At 45.0% G+C, this 20718-nt stretch overlaps 1 protein-coding gene across 2 annotated transcripts in view; it reads left to right on the forward strand.

Moving 5' to 3' along the window:
• The window catches only part of LMNTD1 (lamin tail domain containing 1), a 2112860-nt gene that overhangs the window by 1971341 nt on the left and 120801 nt on the right, over nucleotides 1-20718 (forward strand). For both annotated transcript variants that reach the window (XM_069628478.1, XM_069628479.1), the window contains exon 16: nucleotides 5721-5806. In XM_069628478.1, coding sequence (XP_069484579.1) covers nucleotides 5721-5806 — 86 coding nt within the window. The remainder of the gene's footprint in view (nucleotides 1-5720; nucleotides 5807-20718) is intronic.

Here is a 20718-nt window from a genome sequence, read left to right on the forward strand (position 1 = left end):
AAATAACAGTTTCATGCATATTAGAGCATATGTATAACATTTCATATACCAAAATTGACTGTTTCAAGTTGCTGAGATTGCAGTTTGTAGATTAACCCCTCAATGCTCACACCAAAAAAAAATACAACTCACTAGGCAATGTCATGATTCCTGCCCCTCTTGTGCCCAGCCCTCCAAGATGTCAGGCTGGAGCCAGGCCGCGATCACCTACATGGCCCTCAAGGGCCTCTCCATCCCTCCAAAGACTCACTTGGAGTCAGACTTGGCGCTTGTGGCACCAGACTCACTCACTCCCATAGGATAACATTGGGGATTGGACTTGTAATGCATTGATGGGGACAAGATGGATGCCCCCACATATTTCGGTTCCCAGAACTGCATGTGCGGTCTAGTCTTTTGGGTGTGGTTCAGTCCAGAGGCACCTGGGATACCCAGAGACTATTTAAGCCACTCCCAGGCTGAGAAGCATGTTTTGCGTATTCTGCACCTGCAGCGTGACACTCACCGTGTTCGGATCGGTCTCCAGTGGGCCTGCATCTTTCTTCTGTGCTCAGCTCCTGCAAGAACAAGAACACCGTTAGGAACAGCCTTACCATGCAGCCCATCATTCAACGCTCCGTCTGTTCTGCGGGCATCTTTGGCGGTGTCATTCCCATCCCGGCACGCCGCTTCCTAAAGAAGAGGAAAAGAACAGAGAAAAGGCATTAGTAAGCATTCTACAGCTCTTTGTTTATTTTTTTTCAAATACAGTACGAGCTTCAAACGCTTACCTGAATCCCAGCCGCTCTGGGGGAACTGTGTCCCCGGAACTTCTCATCCATCTGCGAGGGGGAAAAGACACTCCAGGTTAGCGTGGAAACATCTAGAGGCGCCGCATACCGCGCTTACTCACCGCATTTGTTCTTCATAACCGACATCCACGCTGACAACGTCGCGGCACCTAAAAGACACAGAAAAAGAACTCAGTTCAATACAAATACGAAAAGGGTGCATCGCGCATTGCGCTCTCACTCACCTTCAGCGCCACTCATCTCAGCAGCACGCCGCCATCCCCGGACGCTGGCCATCATCTAAGAAGGAAAGGAATGAAATTAGAGAACTTTTCAAAGACTCATTATACTTACCAGTCAGACTCTCGCCAGTGAATTAACTAGGCACCAACGAGCCCGCATCAATCAACGCGCCCCTGCGCTAAAGCAGGACGGAGAGGACACCATCCAAGAAAACAAGGTGAGCTGTAGATCAAAGGGAAGGGTTGGACCCCGGGGAGGAAGGGGTTCAAGTACACAGAGACAATAGGGAGTTAAACTGTATCAATCCTGTGTTTCAGGCCCAGTCGCCAGTCGAATAGCCTCCAGGGAAGGGTTGGAGGTCGTAAGAGGCCATGACCGGCTCAGTGACGTCCCCGTGGATACCAGGTGAGCGTTACAGGGGAAAAAGACCCAGCACACTTCTTGCAAGGAGAACAAGGTTTAATCTCACAAAAATACAAGTGCGCGCCAGCAAAGAACTCTGCTGCCATGGAGTGTTCTGACAAAAACAGCATGAGCAAAAGGTTTTAAAGGTACACAGCGTCATAAGGGACGTACATTACATAGGCTATAAATCCAGGTAGCTGGTTGATGCAACCCTATACACATATTACCTGCTCCAAATGGGATACCAGGCGATTGGTCGCAGCATCGTCTGTCCATGTGGGGCATCTTCTTCTTGCGTCATCCAGTACAAAGACGATAATTGGCAATTTGATTACACAATTAATTAGTTCATAGGCCTGCAGTGCACCTGGTACCAAGGACATGAGCGGGTCAGCTACTTTCGGGGTCATGATAATCTTCTCATAACTACGTGAACCTCCCCTCCCCCCTCCTTTCCCAGACACGCTGACGCCTTCACGGCTTTCCCACCAGAGGCATACATTTTTTTACCTTCTCCCTTGGCACCTTGCAGCACAAATCACATGAACTGATGGTGGGGGCAGGCTGCCCCTGCTCTCTGATCTTCCTTATCGGTGGGTCACTTTACAGTTTTATGGCCAGAGGTCTTGGGCTGGTCAGTGTACTTGAATGTGTAGGTCTTGGGTTTGGGGGTCTCGGCCCCTCTCTTGGCCTTGCAGGGCACATTCCTTCTGGGTTGCATGCACTACTGATAAGGCACAATAAAGAAGTGTGTGCGCAAAGAACACACGCACACCCTTCTAACCCTTGGGACTGAACGTAAGCACACTATCATAACCATGGCACTAGGCCTCAATTTCAAGATGTATAACTTCTAAAAATTTGGTTTAATTACAAACATGATACTAATGCCGAATTTCACTACAATTCTACTACAATCCCGCTTCTATGGGTGACCCCCTTCATTCTCCTAGCACCCCGGCATCTCCTACAATCACCTTGTCCTAAATCACTGAGGGGCCTGGGACTTTCAACCCTGCCTCCTAACAATATCAATGCTATAAAATTGCATGCTGTGAGAGTGTGGGAGTCTTTATTTGCCTCAGGAAATGAATAAAATAATTGCATTATGCTGCAGTACCAAATCTGCCAATGCATAGTTGTAAGTCTAAAATAAAATAATAAATTGTCAAAGTGGAAGAAACAAGCAAATCTTCTAACAGGTTTCGAAGGATAGGTTGAAAAAAACAAAATGCTTTTATGCCTGGAAAGCCTCTCAGGATGTTCATGATATGGTGTCTTATGAGATGACTGCAAAAATGTTTAAGGAAGCTGTTATAGCAGCAGAAAAATCCACTTTTGATGCAAGGATTGGTAAAGCCTGGTATAGTCGAAGGAACTTTTTAAGATCTTGAAAGAACTAGATCCATGCTCTAATAAATCAGATACCATTACCAAAGATGCTGCTTGGTGCCAATCTATCCAGGAAGCAATGCTCAGCAAGATCAATCAGATAAAACATGATATCGAAATTATAACAAAACTATCAGCCTGGTTGCAGACTATCCAAGGACTGCAGTTTGTACGCCCGTACCACACGAACATCAGTAAAGTTTTCACCCCATTTTAGAAATAGAACTTGCACAGATTATTAATAATTTGAAGCCTACAGGCTGTAAAGGGGACATCTGGGCATCAATGGTCATAAGATCCTGCTCTCCCCTGCTGATTGGCAACTTGTGCAAATGTGTTAATACAACCTTTAATGAAAATCATGTTTTTACCAGCGTCCGGAATGCATGGAGTACTCCACTGCTCAAATAGTCTAACCTGTGCCCATTGACACCAACACACTACAGGCTAATTACCAATATGACTTTTTTAATGAAGTTCTTGGACTGTGTAGCTTACACACAAATTGTGACATATATGAAGGATAAAGAGATCCTTAATAATAGGCAGTCAGGCTTTAGAGAGAGAGAGACATGGCACTGAAACAGCCTTTCTTGATTTGAAATCTAGGTTGTTTCAGATTATGGATAGAGGTGATTCAGCCCTGCTTATGTTACTGGATTTGTCTACAGCATTTGACCTGTTAGACAATACACTGCTGGTCAACAAATTGAAGGAAAGAGCAGGCTTTTCAGATACTGCAGACCCATGGATTAACACTTTTTTGAGTAATCGATGGTCTAGACTTTGCAGAAAGGACTCTGAAGCTCAACCGACAATCCTGCCTTACGGTGTCCTACAGGGGGCCTGTCTTTCACCCTATTTTTACAACATTTTTACTGTGCTGTTCCTCAACCTTCTGGAAGAAAACAACTTTGGTTTTACTAACTATACGGATGACACGCAGTGTGTCATCCCACTGCCTGGTAATCATCTGGAGGAAGAAAAACGATCAATAAAATATATGAACTCATCCAATCTTGGATGGTAACAAACAGTTTAGCACTGAACAAAGAAGACAGAACTGGTAGTGATTGGCACAGAGGCAAAAATCTACAAGCTAGGAATTGAGTAGACTCACTTTCAAGTGGCTGGCTGTGGTATTAAAACGAAAGAAAAAGTTTACTTTTTTTTTTTTATCAGAATTTGAACATGCGGGCCAATGCAAGTGACTTGATTTCATCCACAGCATATAACATTTAGGTACTAGCACAGCTCTGCCAATACATCTCTAGAGCCAGTTGTGAGACTGTAGCAAGAGCCATTATAGGAGCTAAAATTGACAACTGTAGCAGCTTCCTCGTGGGTATAGCCAAGTCAGTGTGTACACAACTCCAAGTACTACAAAATAATGTGGTGGGAGTAGTTACTGGTCTCAATATGAGAGATCATGTATCAGATGCCAGACGTCACCTACACAGGCTACCTATAGATGCGAGAATCATGTTCCGCCTACTTATGATCATGCACAAATGTCTGACGGGGCTTAGTCCTTTATCCCCAAGCGAAGCTCTGGTAAATAAATCTCATACCAGGACTCTTAGATCGAATCAACTGAAAATACCAACTTGTAAACTGACTCAGGTGAAGAAATGTGCATCTTTGTGGCAACCCCCAGGGCTTCGAATGCTATCCCTCCAGATTTAAGGGAAATGTGTTCAACCTCCATGTTTAAAAGAAAATGGAAAAGCTGAAAACTCTGCTAGTTAAATGTTTTCTGCCTGGGCGCTTCCAGCACCGATTCTCCTTCCTTCCTGTATGCCTATTTTTGTTATTTTGCTTTTGGTATAATTTCATGCTCTTCTAGATTCTTGATATGTTTCCTTCGCACACTTAAGCCTCCAGGTCATGTGGTGCGCATTATACATTTATTAAAGTAAAGAAGAGTTTAGCGAGGTGAGAGACCACCTTAGGGGCAATAGGTTTGACTAGCTGAGGAGCAAGAGGGTCTGATGGGGGACAAGGGGCGTTTGCCTTCATCAGTAGAGATAGGACTACTTCAGTATTAGTGTGACGAAAGTGGGAGATAGAGGCAGAGGATGATGGTAGAGTAGACGAGGTCTGGAATGTAGGAGGAGGGAATGTGAGGGAGGTCAGGAGCGTGCCTCTACTTTTGGAAAGTTTTGCAGAAAAGTACCCAGCTTGGTTATTAGCTGTGAGAGTGGATCTGATAGTCATAGGTTTAGGAGGAATCAGGAGTAAGTTTAGGGCATCCTGTAGCTGGCGAGGATGGTTGGATTGAGTCAATGAGGCTGAGGTAGAATTCCCTTTTCGCTCTATCAAGAGAGGACTTGAGAGAGTTCAGGGCAGAGAGGTAGAGTTGCAGGTTTTCATGCAAGTGGTTTCACCTCAATTTGCGCAGCAGCTGCCCCATATCTGTGCGGGTAGAGCGTATGAATGGGGTGACCCTTGCTTATAATATGGAAACTCCTTCCAAAATGCTAGTTCTAAGGACTTACCTTTGATTTCATTATGATGTAGGTACGATTGTGGAGGCTGAGTGGATAACAACCTGCAGAGTTGAGGAACATATGATTAGCAGTGTGTCCACTCATGTCATAAAAGGTTGACAGTACTGAAACTCACCTTCACCAAAACTCTTAAAACACCAATGAATGTCTGTACATGAAATTAGGTTGTTTTAGATCACTCATTTGTTGGTTGGCTGGATTACATATACTTCATGGCATGGAATGAGATTTAAGTTTTACAAGCTGCCTTTTGCTCCCTGCCTGTAATTGCTGGTCAACCCGTGGTTCATGTTCAACTAAACCTTATGGAGAAATATAGGAACATAGTATAGCTTTATTGATGCAAGATGTTTTTGCACATAAAACATTTTATGATAATTTATCTTATTTCCCCTTTCAGGGTCCCTCTACGGACGAAATCAAATATGCAAAAATGCAGATGTGCTTCTTGGCAGAGCCAACAGGGGACCTACTCGATCAGCTGGGGTGAGTAAATGATGCAATGCAGACACAGTCTTCTTGGTCAAGATGTTTGCATCATAACATTAAAAGACAGTAGACTGCAGCAAAATACCATGAAGAAGAATATAATTCTAAAAGCACATATTATCACTTTTCCTTTCTTTTCTCCACTTATCATTTAGCCCGTTCCTGTAACACATACCCTTCTCTCTCTCTCTTTCTCTCTGTTTCCCTCTCCCTCTCCATTTCTCTCTCTCCATTTCTTATACTCTGCTCCCTCACTATATCTCCCCAAATTCACCACACCATATTTCTTGCTATCCCTTTCTTTCCATCTTATCACCCATCCCATTAACATTACCTTTCCAGCCTTTCCATCTCTGTCCTCTTCTCTAAAATCCTCCACTTTTTAACTACATACCTCATTCAACATTGCTTCCTCTTTCCTGTAACACAATGAAAAGCTTGCAGAAATCGAGAGAGGATGTTGCTAAATTTAACCAAAGAGTTTGGTCCTCATCAGGGGTTGGGTGGTGTTGGAATGGATTTCTAAACTTTGGCCTGATGGACAGAGGTTTAGGAGGCCATCCTGGTTTAGTGAAACAGGGAACCTTCTGGATAAGCCAGACCAATCACGGTAGCTTGGCAGGCAGTAAAGACTAAGCCTCATTTTGAGTTTTCCAGTCTGTAAACAAGGGTGCCGGTAAGCTCACTGGCACCCTTTTTTCCGGATCGGCAAACTCCGAGTCTGCCTGCCATGGCCGCTATGCCCGACAGGTCTGAACCTGCCGGGCGCAGCAGCCACGGTAGGCAGGCTCCTCACGGAAGCGCCAGTGATGTTAACAATGGTGCCGGCGCTTCTGAGTCCCCACTCCCATAGAGTCCTATAGGACTCTATGGGAATGGGGACTTACATTTTACTGGCGCCTGACTTCCCAGGCCGCCGGAGTTGTAATCTCCCAGTAGCACGGGGAAGTCAGGCGCCGGTAAAATATTACGAGTCCGGCGGCAACCGTCGTTAGCACCAGCAGGGTTACCACCAGACTCGTAATGAGGCCCTTAAGTCTCAGGAGGTGTGAGAGTAATCAGAAGCCCACAATGAGCACATACAGTAAGGATACAGCAGGATGCTCTTAGACAGGTGTATATCAAAAATACATATACATTTATTTTAGGCCCAATAAAACAACATGAATAACCAAACTAATAATGTAAAAGTTACCACACAAGCAATTCACTCTGTAACATATATACAACTACTGTAGCCTAATGCGATAAAGGGAGTAAAAACATCCACAACCTGCAACAGAAGGAGGGTTTGGGGAGGGGGTTAACACAAATTATGCATTAGGCAGTCTTCAGGATGGAAACCCTAACGTATGCAGTCCAGCCCTACGAAGTGGGGAGGCTTGTGCTCAATATATAGCAGTGCATGAAAACATGCGGTTGTATGTAAAGCGAAGACAGCAACTTTTCAAGATGCTGGGACTGTTATGTGAGCAACCTGAAGGGGACAGAAGAAGTTCCAATCGCCAGGGAAGGGTCTGCCCTCGCGGACAAAGTAGTTTTCAACTTTTGGAACAGGCCAGGGAGCGCGGGCTACCCAGTCAAAGAAAGGATCCCAAGGAACCCTTGTGCATAAAAACAAATGGATGAGACATGGGCAACCGGTAAGTTATACAAGTACTCACCACCCTTGCTCCAATCCAGACCATACTATGCCAGTTTAGTCAAGGTCATCTGAGGTTGTAAATTCCACCTTTACTTTTCAGATCCGGCTCTCAGGTGCTGCGGGACAGGACAATAATCTGGGACTGGACAGAAGCCACAACTCCTCCGCTCACAAAGGGAGGAGGAAGAACATTCTGGTGCAGCAGGACTCAGGGCACAGCAGAGAAGGTGGAAAATTCACCCACAGACAGCAAATGTCACCACAACGCAATGACGCAGGGACCGCAACGGCTTGCAGCGTGATACACTCTACTAATTTGCAAATTAGAGGAGCTAGGCCTATGAAATTTGGCACAAGAGTGTCCAGAGACACACTGTAGAGCTTTCCAAGACACTCGAAATGGTGGTGCTCCTATGCGATGACCCAGGACAAAGCTGGTCAGTTCATTGGACGGCCCAGGAACACTTCAGAGAAGGCTCTTTTGGTGGAAAATCACCACAAGATAATGATAATGATGTGTTACTTATATAGCGCCTTTATCCAAAGCGCTTTACAGAGCACATATTTACATACATCACCCAACCAAATTTGCTACTCATTTATTGACCTCGGAAGGATGAAAGACTGAGTTGGCATTGCTGGGATTCGAACCGGCGACCTGCAGATCACGCTCAGATCGCAGCAGCGAGCGCTCAACCTGCTGAGCTATCTTAGATGCTGAGAGTAGTTGTTCCCACTACTCAAATGGGTCAAAGTGCCCTGACAGGCCTTCTAAGGTTGAGAACAAAGCAATGGTCCGACAGGACTGCAGCAGGCTCAGGGTGCCAAACCCTTCATTTAGTCTCTGGCGGGTCCACAGGTCTGCTTCAGGATACTTGGCTCCTTCTGTAGTTCAGTATGAACCACTGTAGATCGACCTGGAATGGATGGCAGTGCCCCTTCTCTTATCCAAAGTTCAATTAGAAAGGTAGACACATTTAGACAACTGGCGGATAGGGAAATACAGTATTTTGCCAAACCAGCTCCCAGGAAATACGGGGAGGGTGACAGACCCAGGAGAACGCTGGCCAATCTGGTGAAACTGGAGGGGGGGGAGGGCTATATAGTCGGTGTGAAAGATGAGAACCAACTAATGGAGTACACTAACCAGGGCATTAACAGCATGTTCACTGGATTTTACACAGCTCTCTAGAGGGAGCACGGGGAGCCAGATGAAATCAAAATAAATTACCTTTTAAAGGACATTGCAATGTCCTTGCTGTGCCCCGAAGCAGAGGCCCTCCTGAGCACCCCATTGTCATTACTCCCTTTCTGGGCAATCACCTGGAAAAGTTGGCCATCTTTCAGCTTAACCTTCATTCCAGTTCTGTTGGCTGTCTCCATGACCACCAGTCTGCCTTCAGAGCTGCCAGGAGCATGGAAACCGCTCTCCTGAACATCCGTGAAGATCTGCTCTCCAACCTTGACTCTAACATTCCCTCTGTCCTCGTCCTCCTCGATCTCTCTTCTGCCTTCGACACGGTCAACCATACCATCCTGCTCAACCGTCTCCTTGATAACCTGGGTATTACTGATCAGGATCTGGCCTGGCTGACCTGTTTCCTCTCTGATCAACCCTCCCAGATCCAACTTGGGTCCTTCCTATCATCTATCTTCCTCTCTACCTGTGGTGTTCCCCAGGAGCCTAACCTCTCGCCCTGGCTTTGCAACCAATACCTGGCAACTCTCGCCCACTGCATTGCCATTTTCTGCAAAAATGTCTAGTGCTACGCTGATGACACTCAACTCATTTTCAGGCTCCCCTTGACCACCTCCTCTCCCTCTCTCATCTCTGATTGCCTAACTGCCATTCAAGATTAGTGTGCCACCAATGATCTTTGTCTGAATTCCAGCAAGACGGAGATCCTCCTCTTTGGCACACCTTCACCATCCTTTCCCCTCACTCTCTGGCCGGCCTCCCTTGGCCCTCCTCCTACCCCCACCAGCGAGGCTAAGAACCTCAGGGTCATCTTTGACTCCACACTTTCCTTCTCCGCCCACATCTCTGATGTCTCTAGAAAGTCAAACTTCCTACTGCACCTCCTCAGAGGTACTCCTCCTTTCCTCTCCTTCCCCCAGAAGCTCATGGTCTCCCAAGCTCTGGTTCTCTCTTGGTTGGACTATTGTAACAGCCGCTTTCTAAATCTACCTGCCTCTAACCTCAGCAACTAATCCAGAACAGGACTGTGAGACTTGTGCTTGGCCTCAAGCCCTGGGATTGTATCTCTCCAGCTCTGAAATCCCTCTATTGGCTCCCAGGGGATGCAAGGATTAAATTCAACTCTGCATTGTCCACAAACCTTTCTGGGGCCTGGGTCCAAAATACCTTCAGCTATCCTGCCGCAAATACCTTCCCTCTCGAGCTCTTCGCTCCTCTACCTCTAACTCCCTCAAGGTCAGTTGTTTTGCAAAGAAACAAGCTGAGGGTAGATCACTGTCTTCAGCTGGGGCCTCTGTCTGGAACAGCCTCCCTGCCACTCTAAAACTTGAGGACAACCATCTCCGGTTACAGAAGCACCTCAAGACCTTCCTCTTTTCTTCTGCCTTCGCGCCCCCTGTCCCCTGCTGATCTGTTCTCTCTTGGCACCGTGCACCTGGCCACCCTCTGTCCCCTGGGCCCAGGTACCTGCTCACCCTGCCACCCTCCCGCACTTCCTCCGGGCCACCCCTTGCACTGGGGTCTGTATCTGTACCCATACAGCCCCCCCCTTTATTCTTCCTGCACTTATCAGACCTACCCTGTCTACTGCACTTTCCAATTGCTAGCTGCACTACCACTGTTTGTTGCCTTTATTATTTATTTATTTATTATTTATCTGTTTCTCCTTTGCTTCGCCCTTTTCACTTCTCTCCCCTTCCATGCACGTTTCCCCTCCCTCTCTCCCATGCACTTGCACATTCATTCTCAATGTCACTGGGCCTAATAAGATCATTGTTTTGTTCTCCCCTGTTCCCCCTCCCTTGCCTTGTTGTACTCTGAAACACTTGTGTACGAGTTCGATAGAAATAAAATATCAATATCATGCCCTGAGCTGATGCAGTTAATTAAAGAAATACCCAGAAACAAAGCACTGGCACCGGATGAGCTTACATCAGAATTTTACATGGATTATGGTGCTATGCTAGTTCAACCATGTAGGGAACTCATGGTGGCAACAGTAAAGACAGACACAAGTGATCACAGTTCAAGGGCATTTATTAAGCTGTATAGGTAGGTTGAGAAAATGCCTAATCTAAACCTAAATCTATGATGGGAGCAAGCTACGACCATCAAATAATAATAAGGCAGTCCCAGTGGCGTCTTGTCAGATAAAAGGGCCTGTACTAAAAAATACTATTGCCATTCCTTACAACTAAATACAAAGAGTGTGGGATAGTGTTCACAAGAAAGAAAGAAGTGTTCACAAATGATAAATCAGGATGTTGTAGCCTGGGGTCTCCCTGCCCCATGTTTTCAGCACGGGACAAGGCAGGTCTCCTGAGCATAGCACACTCTCAAGCTTTCCCAGCACGAGACCACAGTTCCGTTCTCAGGTATCAGGATCTTCAGTGGTTAAGTCTCTTTTCTACAAAAAAGTCTCTTGCCTCCCAGGACCTGATGTGTTTAAAATAATATAAAACAAAAAGTTATTTTTCAACTGTATGTTGGGTGATGGCTTTTCACCCCTGGATCCCCCACTTCCGTGCTCGGACCCCTCTCAAATAGCAGCCTCCCTCTGTCAGGTTCACCACGGCTTTTATTTACAAGATTTCACCTACTGCATTCACGAGTCGTTGGGTGATGTCTTTTCACTGCTGGATCCCCCTCTTACAGGCTCAGACCCTTCTCAACTGTTAGCCTCCCTCTGTCGGGTTCACTACAGGCTTTTATTCCCAAATGATTTCATCTTTCGCATTCACGAGTCTTAATGTCTTTTTAAACAAACAACTGTGGACATCCTTCAGTCGGGTTCACTCTTGTCAACACAATGTTCACTGAGACATCATGCTTTGCCCCTCTCTGTCGGCATCCCTCAGTCAGTTTCACTCTTGCCAACCACACAGTTCCGTCTCATTTCTCCCTATGCGGGATTCATCTCCCTTAGCTTCCCAATAACGTGCCGGTCAAAGACTTTCAACTATACAGGGGGTTTTGCTAGACCCCTGTATGACCACTTTGATCTTTTCCCTGCGGCTCGCCTAGGGCCCTCTAGTATCGGTAGTTTCAAGAATAGGGGAATCAAACAGAGTCTATCGAGTGAGCACTGACGTGGTGGCGAACCCCTCCGCAGCTGGTTTTCCCCTTAATTTGCCATTTGCAACTTTCGTTCAACACAGTTCAGTTTCTTATCGGCCCTCCCTTCGACTAACCGGCTGTGATGAATCGCTTGGCCTTTCTGGTCTCTGGAGTCAAAGCCGTTACCACGGTAGCAAGCATCTCTCCCTGCCCTGATTATCAGTGTAGGAGGTCTCTGTGTACCGTTGATATCTGCTGCAACACACGCTGGCTATTGTTTGCGGTCTTAGGATTCCTTTCACGGATGCTTCATGGGTCTGGGTCGAAAAGGCCAAGGTCGCTTCTCTCCTTATCGCCCTTCGGTTCTCATCGCTTTTCTCCTCCTCTTGAACTACCGCCCTGGTATAGCTGTCTCGTGCGGTTTGCCTTGCTCGTAGTGTGCCCTCGTGCTCCACCATTTATCCCTGTGGGGAAGGGAAAGGGCTGTTAGGTGTGTGTGGCTCTGGTGAATTGCCGGACTCTTGCGTTGGGAAATGTCAGGTAAACAGCTCTAGTATTAGTCTGTTGTCTTTCATGGTGTAGGAAAGTGTGTTTGTGTCGGAAAAGGGGGAGGGGGTAGAGTGGCTGAGTATCCTATGTGGTAGGATGGGGAAAATGTGTTATAAGAAGGGGATTACCGCATCTCACCCATCGGTGTCCCAACGCCACTTCCCGAGGACCCCTCATCCAGTTGATCCTCCCGCACTGGTGCACCCCGAGCAACTGGATCCAATAGCGATGGCCTTGCCCCTGGCCACCTGGATGACAGATCCCCGGGGATTAGTAAGTGAGACACCTTCAGGTTTCTTACCCACGCTACTGAAACTTTGGGAAGAGTCGATTGGCTGCGGCCAGCTACCAGAATCCCTACGCAAGGCGGTAACTGTAGTGTTACTTAAACATGGGAAGGAAATCAATTAATGCGGATCATAAAGACCGCTTTCACTGATGAACACAGACACTAAACTGTATGCCAAGACCTTAGCAAACAGATTACTTCCCTTTATGTCCGCCTTGGTCCACCATGACCAGGCCGGATTCATCCCAGGTAGGGCAACGCCATTTAATTTGAGACATCTGTTCAGTGTCATTGCACGCATATCACCGAGAGGAAATGTGGTAGCCATGGCTATAGACGCTCAAAAAGCTTTCGACATGGTCTAATGGCCCTTCTTATTTACATTCTTGGAGAAATGCGGCCTGGGGAATACATTTACAAAATATATTCAGTTGCGGTACACGAAAGCCATGGCAAATGGTCCCACTAATAGACCCCAATCTGAACCATTTGAACTTTGCAGAGGGGCCCGACAGGGGTGCCCCCTGTCACCATTAATACCTGCCTAAATCATAGAACCATGACAGATTGTATTCGATCATGGCACCACAATTAAGGTATCCGAATACCGGCCATCCCAGAACTTATGTCTCTATATGCAGACGACGTGCTGTTGGACCAGAGACCCGCAACATAATCTTGACCCAATAATGCAGGATATTGCCAGGTTCGGTGTTCATTCTGGGTTCACTGTAAACTATGGTAAATTGGAAATATTTCCCCTCATGCACTGCAGTCCTCGCCCCCATATATAGTCATAGCTAAAGTGGCCTCCCGATAAGATGAAATATTTAGATATTAGTGTCTAGAGAGACTCTCTTAAGGCAAGTAACTATACCTGCTTGCAAAAATATGAAGATAATAAAATGACAGGTTGGTCTCGGGGAGCCTATGTCCCTGGTTAAAATTATACTGGTCCCCCAAATGCTCTATACGTGTCACTATCTGGCTGGGGAAGGAATTTCTTTCAAACTTACACAAGAGTTTATTCCAAATTCTATGGCACTCTGGCACAGTGTGGAAAAAGTGGTCGGATATGGCAATTCCTTATGCTGTGGGAGGTTTCAACAGGCCGAACTTGGAAGTATATTGGCTAGCGGCCCAAGCTCAACACACTACCTACTAGTATGGGGACGAAATGGCTCCCCCACATGTCAGAAAGACACGCAGCCGGGAATGTAAAAATGATGTCATTACTACTGGATAGGTTATACAAAGACGATTGTTGAATGGACCCTGGAAACGTACATATTTACTAGGCTGCGAATTGTGACCTCATATTACATTACCGCTGGCTTCCACTATGGAATCACCCACTGGTGCCCTCCACAAGTGACCTGACAATCAAGCATAGATGGGGACCTCAAGGATAATAGACGATCAGGGACCTATTTGTAGACGGCAAATTTATGACACTAGTGGACTGCAGAAACAAACACGTGTTGGAACCTATAGACGCCCTGCAATATTAAAGAGTGCTGGCTGCCATTAGGGCCAAATGGCCAGCGTATCCAACGGAGCCCCCTAAAACTAAACTTTTGTCATATATAGTGAACTGAGCAGGTTGTCACCATATACTAGTCACACTATACAGGGAAATACTGACAACGACCCCCAGAGGACAGGACCGTTCATGGGAAAAATGGGGCACTGAGCTAAATCTAACGTTGTCAGATGAACAGTGGTCCACAATGTGTAAACTTACCAATGAGGTATCCATGAACATGCAGCAAAACCTGGTCCAATACAAAGTACAATAACGGCAAGGGCTCGTTCGTAAGTGGACACGTGGGCCAAGAAACGTATCCAACCGTTACAAATGAACCTGGTAACACTATACAACGGTGTCCGGAGATTGTCTTAACAAAAGGTCTCACATCTATACTGTATCTTTAAGAGATCACACACACATACGGGCTGTCCCTTTAGAAGAACACCCTGTCCCTGTCTATACATAAAATCTCTCCCTATGCTGCGAATGGTGTACTGCCTATCTAACAGGGATAGCGGAGAACATCTCCCTATCTAGTCTTCTTCCATACAACCATAAATTCCATTAAAAAACAATAAATTAGGTCTTGACCATGTTTTTTCTATGACAGCGTGTAGACCACTTCTGTTTAAATCTTATTTGTACTGGGCTGTGTTCTCATCTGGATTTCAGTATATGTTTTAATCACCATTAAACAGAGGCAGTCCCCACCACTATAGACCTAGGTATTGTTAGGGGCATAAATAACTACTCTCAACAGAGAGCAAAGAGCGACTAGAGGCTGGTATAGCTATCTAGTGTAAAACAACACATTTAGTGGACATGTCCAGAAATGTTTGTGATGAACATTGTCTTCTGCATGAGCGTGCATATGCCTTTGAGGGTCGACCAGTTTCGATGATCTTTGTAGATGTGATCATCTTCTTCAGGACCTATACTTCCTTCTTCAGATCGCTGTGTTGATTTGTTTAGCACTTCTGCTTCCTAAGGTGAAACATAAGGCAGAGAAAGCCGGGGGATAAAATTACCCCTGGTGATACCCGAAAGTAAACTTCCTCCGGTTAAACAGTGTGACATCAATGAACATATTGCTTCTCAAAATCAAGATAGCTGGAAGCTACAGAATGTGGAGAGGCCAATTACTGGCTTCATATTCGTTCTCTCATATCTAAAGCTTGAGGGGGGAATGGGAGGGGTAAAAATTAGTATCTATATTGCCCAATTGCCCCTAGTGTGTAACGGGCATGCATGGGAATGAGGTGTGCTCGAATTTCTCCTAAGCTCTAATTCATCACCCGGTGAGTACCAGTCTGCATGCTGGACGTGTTGCCGTCCGTGTCTGGATCTAACAATATAAAAATACTGATGTACTCTATATCATACCCTTCTACCGTGCTGTGTGCTATTACACGATCAGGGGTTAATAGATGTATCCCACTGGGCTGCCTCTAGCCCTGATCGTAGGGCAGTCTAAGTAGCCGGAACAAAAGTTATGTATTACACACTATATGTATCGGACATCCCTTGCATCAAGGAGTTTGTCGAGCATAGTGCATGTCTTTTACCGACTTACCTAAATAAATGCTGTAGTGGTCTCGGAGGAGGAGTATTTCTAAACTTCTCTCTTCTGCGTCATGCTGAATGCAAGCAAAGCAGCCTAGGGAGAGATCTTATGTATAGACAGGGACAGAGTGTTCTTCTAAAGGGACAGCCCATATGTGTGTGTAATCTCTTGTGGCAGGGTATGCTGGGCAAGAGACGTAGTGCCCTGTTCAACATTAGTTGTATAGTGGCCAAAAGATGCAGATTGAAAAAATGGAAATACAGAAATCCTCCCAGGTTTAAAGATTGGCTCAATGAATTGACATGGATCAATGATAACGAAGAATTGTATATATGATTTGATATGATTGGTTATTTATAATGCGCTTAATACCCAGAGGTTTCTAAGCGTGGACCCGGGGATCGATCGTGTGTTGCTCTGTGTCGTCTTGTTTCCAAGGCGAGCACATTGCCCCTGAGCTATCCTCCCAAGATTGCCCCAGCCGGCGAGACCCAAAGACATCTGGGTCGACGTCAGATCCTTTATGTCCAAAGATGATCAGGTTGTCAATGATGATCCTGCATAATTGTAACACTGTGTGGTGAAAGGCTGTATAGAACTTTGAAAACAATATGTAATTCTGTAAAGGCTACTCCTTGGAAAAGTGTATGTTGTGTCATAACTGTATGCTGAACTTAAATAGAGTAAAAAAAAAAGAAAAAAGGCAAAGTCCATAAATCCATACTAAATAATGCATGCATTTCTCCATGATCTCCTACTTTGCATCTGCAACTAAATATTCCTTAACTTTATGCCCTTGTAAGAGGGGGAGATGATCAGGCTGACTCCTCTAACAAAACATCAAAGTCACTGGAGGAGCCATGCCCAACCACATGTATGTATTCTTTTAAAATGGAATTGCCACAGTGCTCCTAAAATACATTATCATAATTCATCTCTTGAAGAAAGTGAGAGTGTATCTACATGTGCTAGATAATTTCAAATCAATCTTCAATCTGCCTTATCATAGAAAACCCTTTGAAAAAGAGAAGTAAAGACATCTGCAGTATCCTAACTGTAAATACTGCTCCCCCAACACTCATCTATATGTTTATCTGCTATTTGCCCATATGTTTTTATTTTTCCACTTCACCACCTAACCACTCTCAAACTGCTCACTATGGAAATCCCTATGAAAGGAATGTAGTACTTCTCATATTTTACTCTGTTCAAAACACCATTCCTGCCTCAATAAACACAAAGATACAATAAAATACTATGTAGAGCAAAGCAAGTTTCTAGTCAATAAAGTGCTACTCAACTCTGCCAAGGAAGACCACCATACTTCCTTGATTCTTTTTGATCTACCCACAGTCCATGACACAAGTGGACAATAGCATTTTGCAGAAAAGATTTGAAAACTTGCTGGGGATTTCTAGACAATGATTGGGTGGATCTACTGCTTCTTGAGCTGTCGCCCTTATATATGGAAGTAGTCCATTTTATCGTACACCCGATAATATAAAAATGGCTTGTGGAATGATTGATGGGTCATCAATTTCATACCAGCCTTTACATGTAACAACTATTGCAGGTACCACATCAACATGAAGAGTGGCCGGATGGGAGAGCCCTTCTGCATCTCTTGATGTTGGCCTGAGAAGCTGGGAGGAGCTAGAAATGCCAAGCATTCAAAACCTGAAACCCAGTACCGCAGCACAGCCCAGGTGGAGCGGCTGGTGGGTGGACTGTTGCCCTGCGGCATCTCTGACGTTTGGCTGAGAAGCTGGGAGGATCTGGAAATGCTGAGCGCACAACACCTGTGTCCCCAGCAGTGCAGCAGAGAGCACGTGGAGCAACTGGTGGGGCGGGTGTTGCCCTGCAGGTGGCTGCTGGCGCAGTGCCTAGCTGCGGCTCGTTTCTTTACCATCTGTTTCTGGCTTCTTGGGATTTTGGAAGCATACAACACAGAGCAGTTGTAAATGTTGAGCACTTTGTCACTTTATTACCCAGAGTGGAGCAGGACCGGAGCAGTTTGTGCCCTCTGCCCCCGAGGTGCACGCAGGTGTCTGTGCACCTCTATTCTGTATTTCTTCTCCTGACCATCCTGAAAAGGATCAAAGATATTGGAAAACCGTGCCACACAGAATTGGAAAAACAGAGGGAAGGGCAGATTCTTGGACACAATAAAAATACAGGCAGTTGCAATTCAATTAACCAGTAAGGAGACCTCGAGGGGTGCATGTGCTTGTGCCGTGGACGACTGGCTGAGTCTTACTGTGCAGGTAGCTCTGCTTTCCCCTAACTGCTCCAACATTTTTGGAGACTGTGAAACTCTGAGCTTTTGAGCCCAGGAACCTCAGAGCCAGTCAACCCAACAACAACATTAGCAGTGACAACAGCAATATTATCAGTAACCATCGGGTTAATTTTTATTTTATTTTTATCAAATAGCATTAAATGGTTTAAAACACTGAAAAACTTTAGCCCCAATGTTTCCATAAAATCATTTTTTACAAAATCAGTTCCCTATCCACCTACTAAGACTTAGTTTGTCTAAATTACATTTGCTCCTGTCACCATAGCCAGATCACTGTTGTCCATTTTCATAAAAAAATAATTAGCAGCAACTTGATCAAAGCAAGAGTGATGTGAGTTGTATCACCTTTAACCAGTATCCTCCACCGATCTAGCAACATAGTTGTTAGTCGCTTCTCCCAATAGATTAACTCGCTCATTCTTCAGGGCCGGACAGAGGAGTACTAGATGTTTTAATGATTCCTTCAAATCTTTTACTTGGCAGAGTCTACAAGACCCGTCTGCTCCATTTCCTTTCCTCAGTTGTAATACTTTGCTGTGCTGGTTGGGAATAAGTTCAGACGAAAGAGTATAAATTGGGCTCTAAAAAACAATTTGGGAATATTTGCAGATATTTAGGGAGCGTGTTGAGTTTTCTTGCTTCTTACAGATGATTCCCATGTTGCTTATATGCCTGTCTTTCATCCTGGGTCATGATCCATTCTTTGATATACAACTTCCTCTTAATCCTACTTGAATCCCTCACCAAAGAGGAGTCAGATTCACCCAAGTCTTTAACAATTGTTTGGCAGATGATATGCCATTCTGTTAAAGTTTTGTGACTGTTTCTTTCTAATGCCTTATTCAATACCGAGAAACCTCTGCTTGAGTTTTCTTCAATGCATTTTCAGTAGAATGTCAAGGATTTCCAAACTGCTATGGTTTCCATAGATGTTAAGCCCAGTTCTGTTCTAATTACCTGGATCGGTACTCTTTGAGAGCTGAAGAACATTCTTCCGAAAAATGCCTCCCAAAATAGACGAGTTCTTTTCTGGGAATGAAAAGGATGTCTCTGCGCTATAGGTGAGGATAGGCACTACCTTCATCCGATAGAAGGAAAGTAAAGGAATCCGTGAAAAGCCGCAGTATCTCTTTAGTAGCCTCCCTTGGGCCACCAGATTTTTAGCCTTTCGTCTCAGATATTCTACTCTAGGAGCGTTGCATCTGCTGGTGTTCAGACAAACTCCCAAATAAGTTAGCGGTCCAACCTCCTTGATATTTCCCCCTCTTAGATGCCAGGTATATACTTTGTTATTATGACCTCCTTTTGATAATAATAATAATAATTTAGCATTTATATAGCGCTATGAACCCTCATGCCTCTGAGCGCTGTTTATTATTAGCCATGGTGTGTGGTGCTCATTTATCGTCCTCAGAAGGATGAAATGCTGATTCAGCAGGCTCTGCACAGATGTCACAGCAAGCGCTCTACTCGCTGTGCTATCGGACCGGCTTTATGTTCCAAATGTCCTAATCAGTGGTTTCCTCTGGGTTATTTTGAGATTGTTGGCTTCTACATAGAGTGTGTCTAATTGCCGTTGTAAACCTTTAAGGGTTTGATCCACCAGCACAATGTCATCTGCGTAAAGCAATCTTCCAATCGAGACACCTGCAAGTTTCGGCGGGAAACATATAATCTCAAAAAAGGCATTTTCCAGGTCGGAGATGAAGATTAAAATGTTCTGGAGCCAATGGATAACCTTGTTTTAAACCTATATTAGTTGATATTGGGCTTGTTAGAAGGCTTGTTTTAACTAGCCTTATCTTGATGGATGTTTCTGAGTACAAGTCCTTAATAGTTTCCAAGATTGCAATTGGACATTTCCAGTCTTCCAATTTTCCCCATAATTTGGGTTGTCTAATAGTGTCAAAGGCTTGAGATAAGTATATGAACGCCATAAAGGTCTTCTCCTCTTTACTCCTCTCTGTCCTTGCCTTTAAGGTGTTGATTATAAAGATGTTTCGGGGGGGTTCCAAACCCCTTAACAATCCCCACCTGCCAGATATCTCTGTGGCCAGTTGATACACTCCACTTTGCCAAGGCTTTAATGTTATCGCAGCAAACACTTTACCGGCCACTTCTAACAAGTCCATGGGACGATAATTTTCCGGGTCCGTCCTAAGCCCCTTTTTAAAGATTGGAATGATAACAGCTGTCTTCTATGATGTTGGAATCCTTTGCGAATTTGTGATGTGTTGAAAGTGGTAATGGAGAAACATAGCCAACTGCTTCGGATCTTGCTTCATCCTCTCGTTTGTCATCCCTTCAGCACCAGGGGCCCTTGAGTTACTAGATTTGACAATGATGTCCTCAATGGATTCTGGATCAATGTTCACATTTTCCCCTGCTGCAATCTAGCTTTTCTGCCTAGAATTTGCCACCTCCTCTTTATCTAAAAATTTGACATAATAGTTTGTCCAGGCTAATGCTGATATTGAATTCGTTAGGGCATCTTGTGGGGAATCCATCTCCTTTATGGTGACCCATATTTCTGCCGTATTCTTGGTCCTAATACTACGCAGCATTACTTCTGCATCCCGACATAACATATTCTTGTTGTGAAGGCGTGACCAGTTTCGACACTGTTATTTTAATTTGTGAATTAGCATGCCGTTTGACTTGTAGGTCGTCGCTTTAGCAGACAAATGTAGTTTTTGAGAAGTTTCTTTTTTATGGCAACTTCTGTGTCGTAGACATGTCGATGGAACATTGTTGTTTTGGTACTTCCTCTGATATTT

The sequence above is a fragment of the Ambystoma mexicanum genome, chromosome 12 (assembly GCF_040938575.1).
Source record: "Ambystoma mexicanum isolate Mex_15411 chromosome 12, UKY_AmexF1_1, whole genome shotgun sequence".
Taxonomy (NCBI): Eukaryota; Metazoa; Chordata; class Amphibia; order Caudata; family Ambystomatidae; genus Ambystoma; species Ambystoma mexicanum.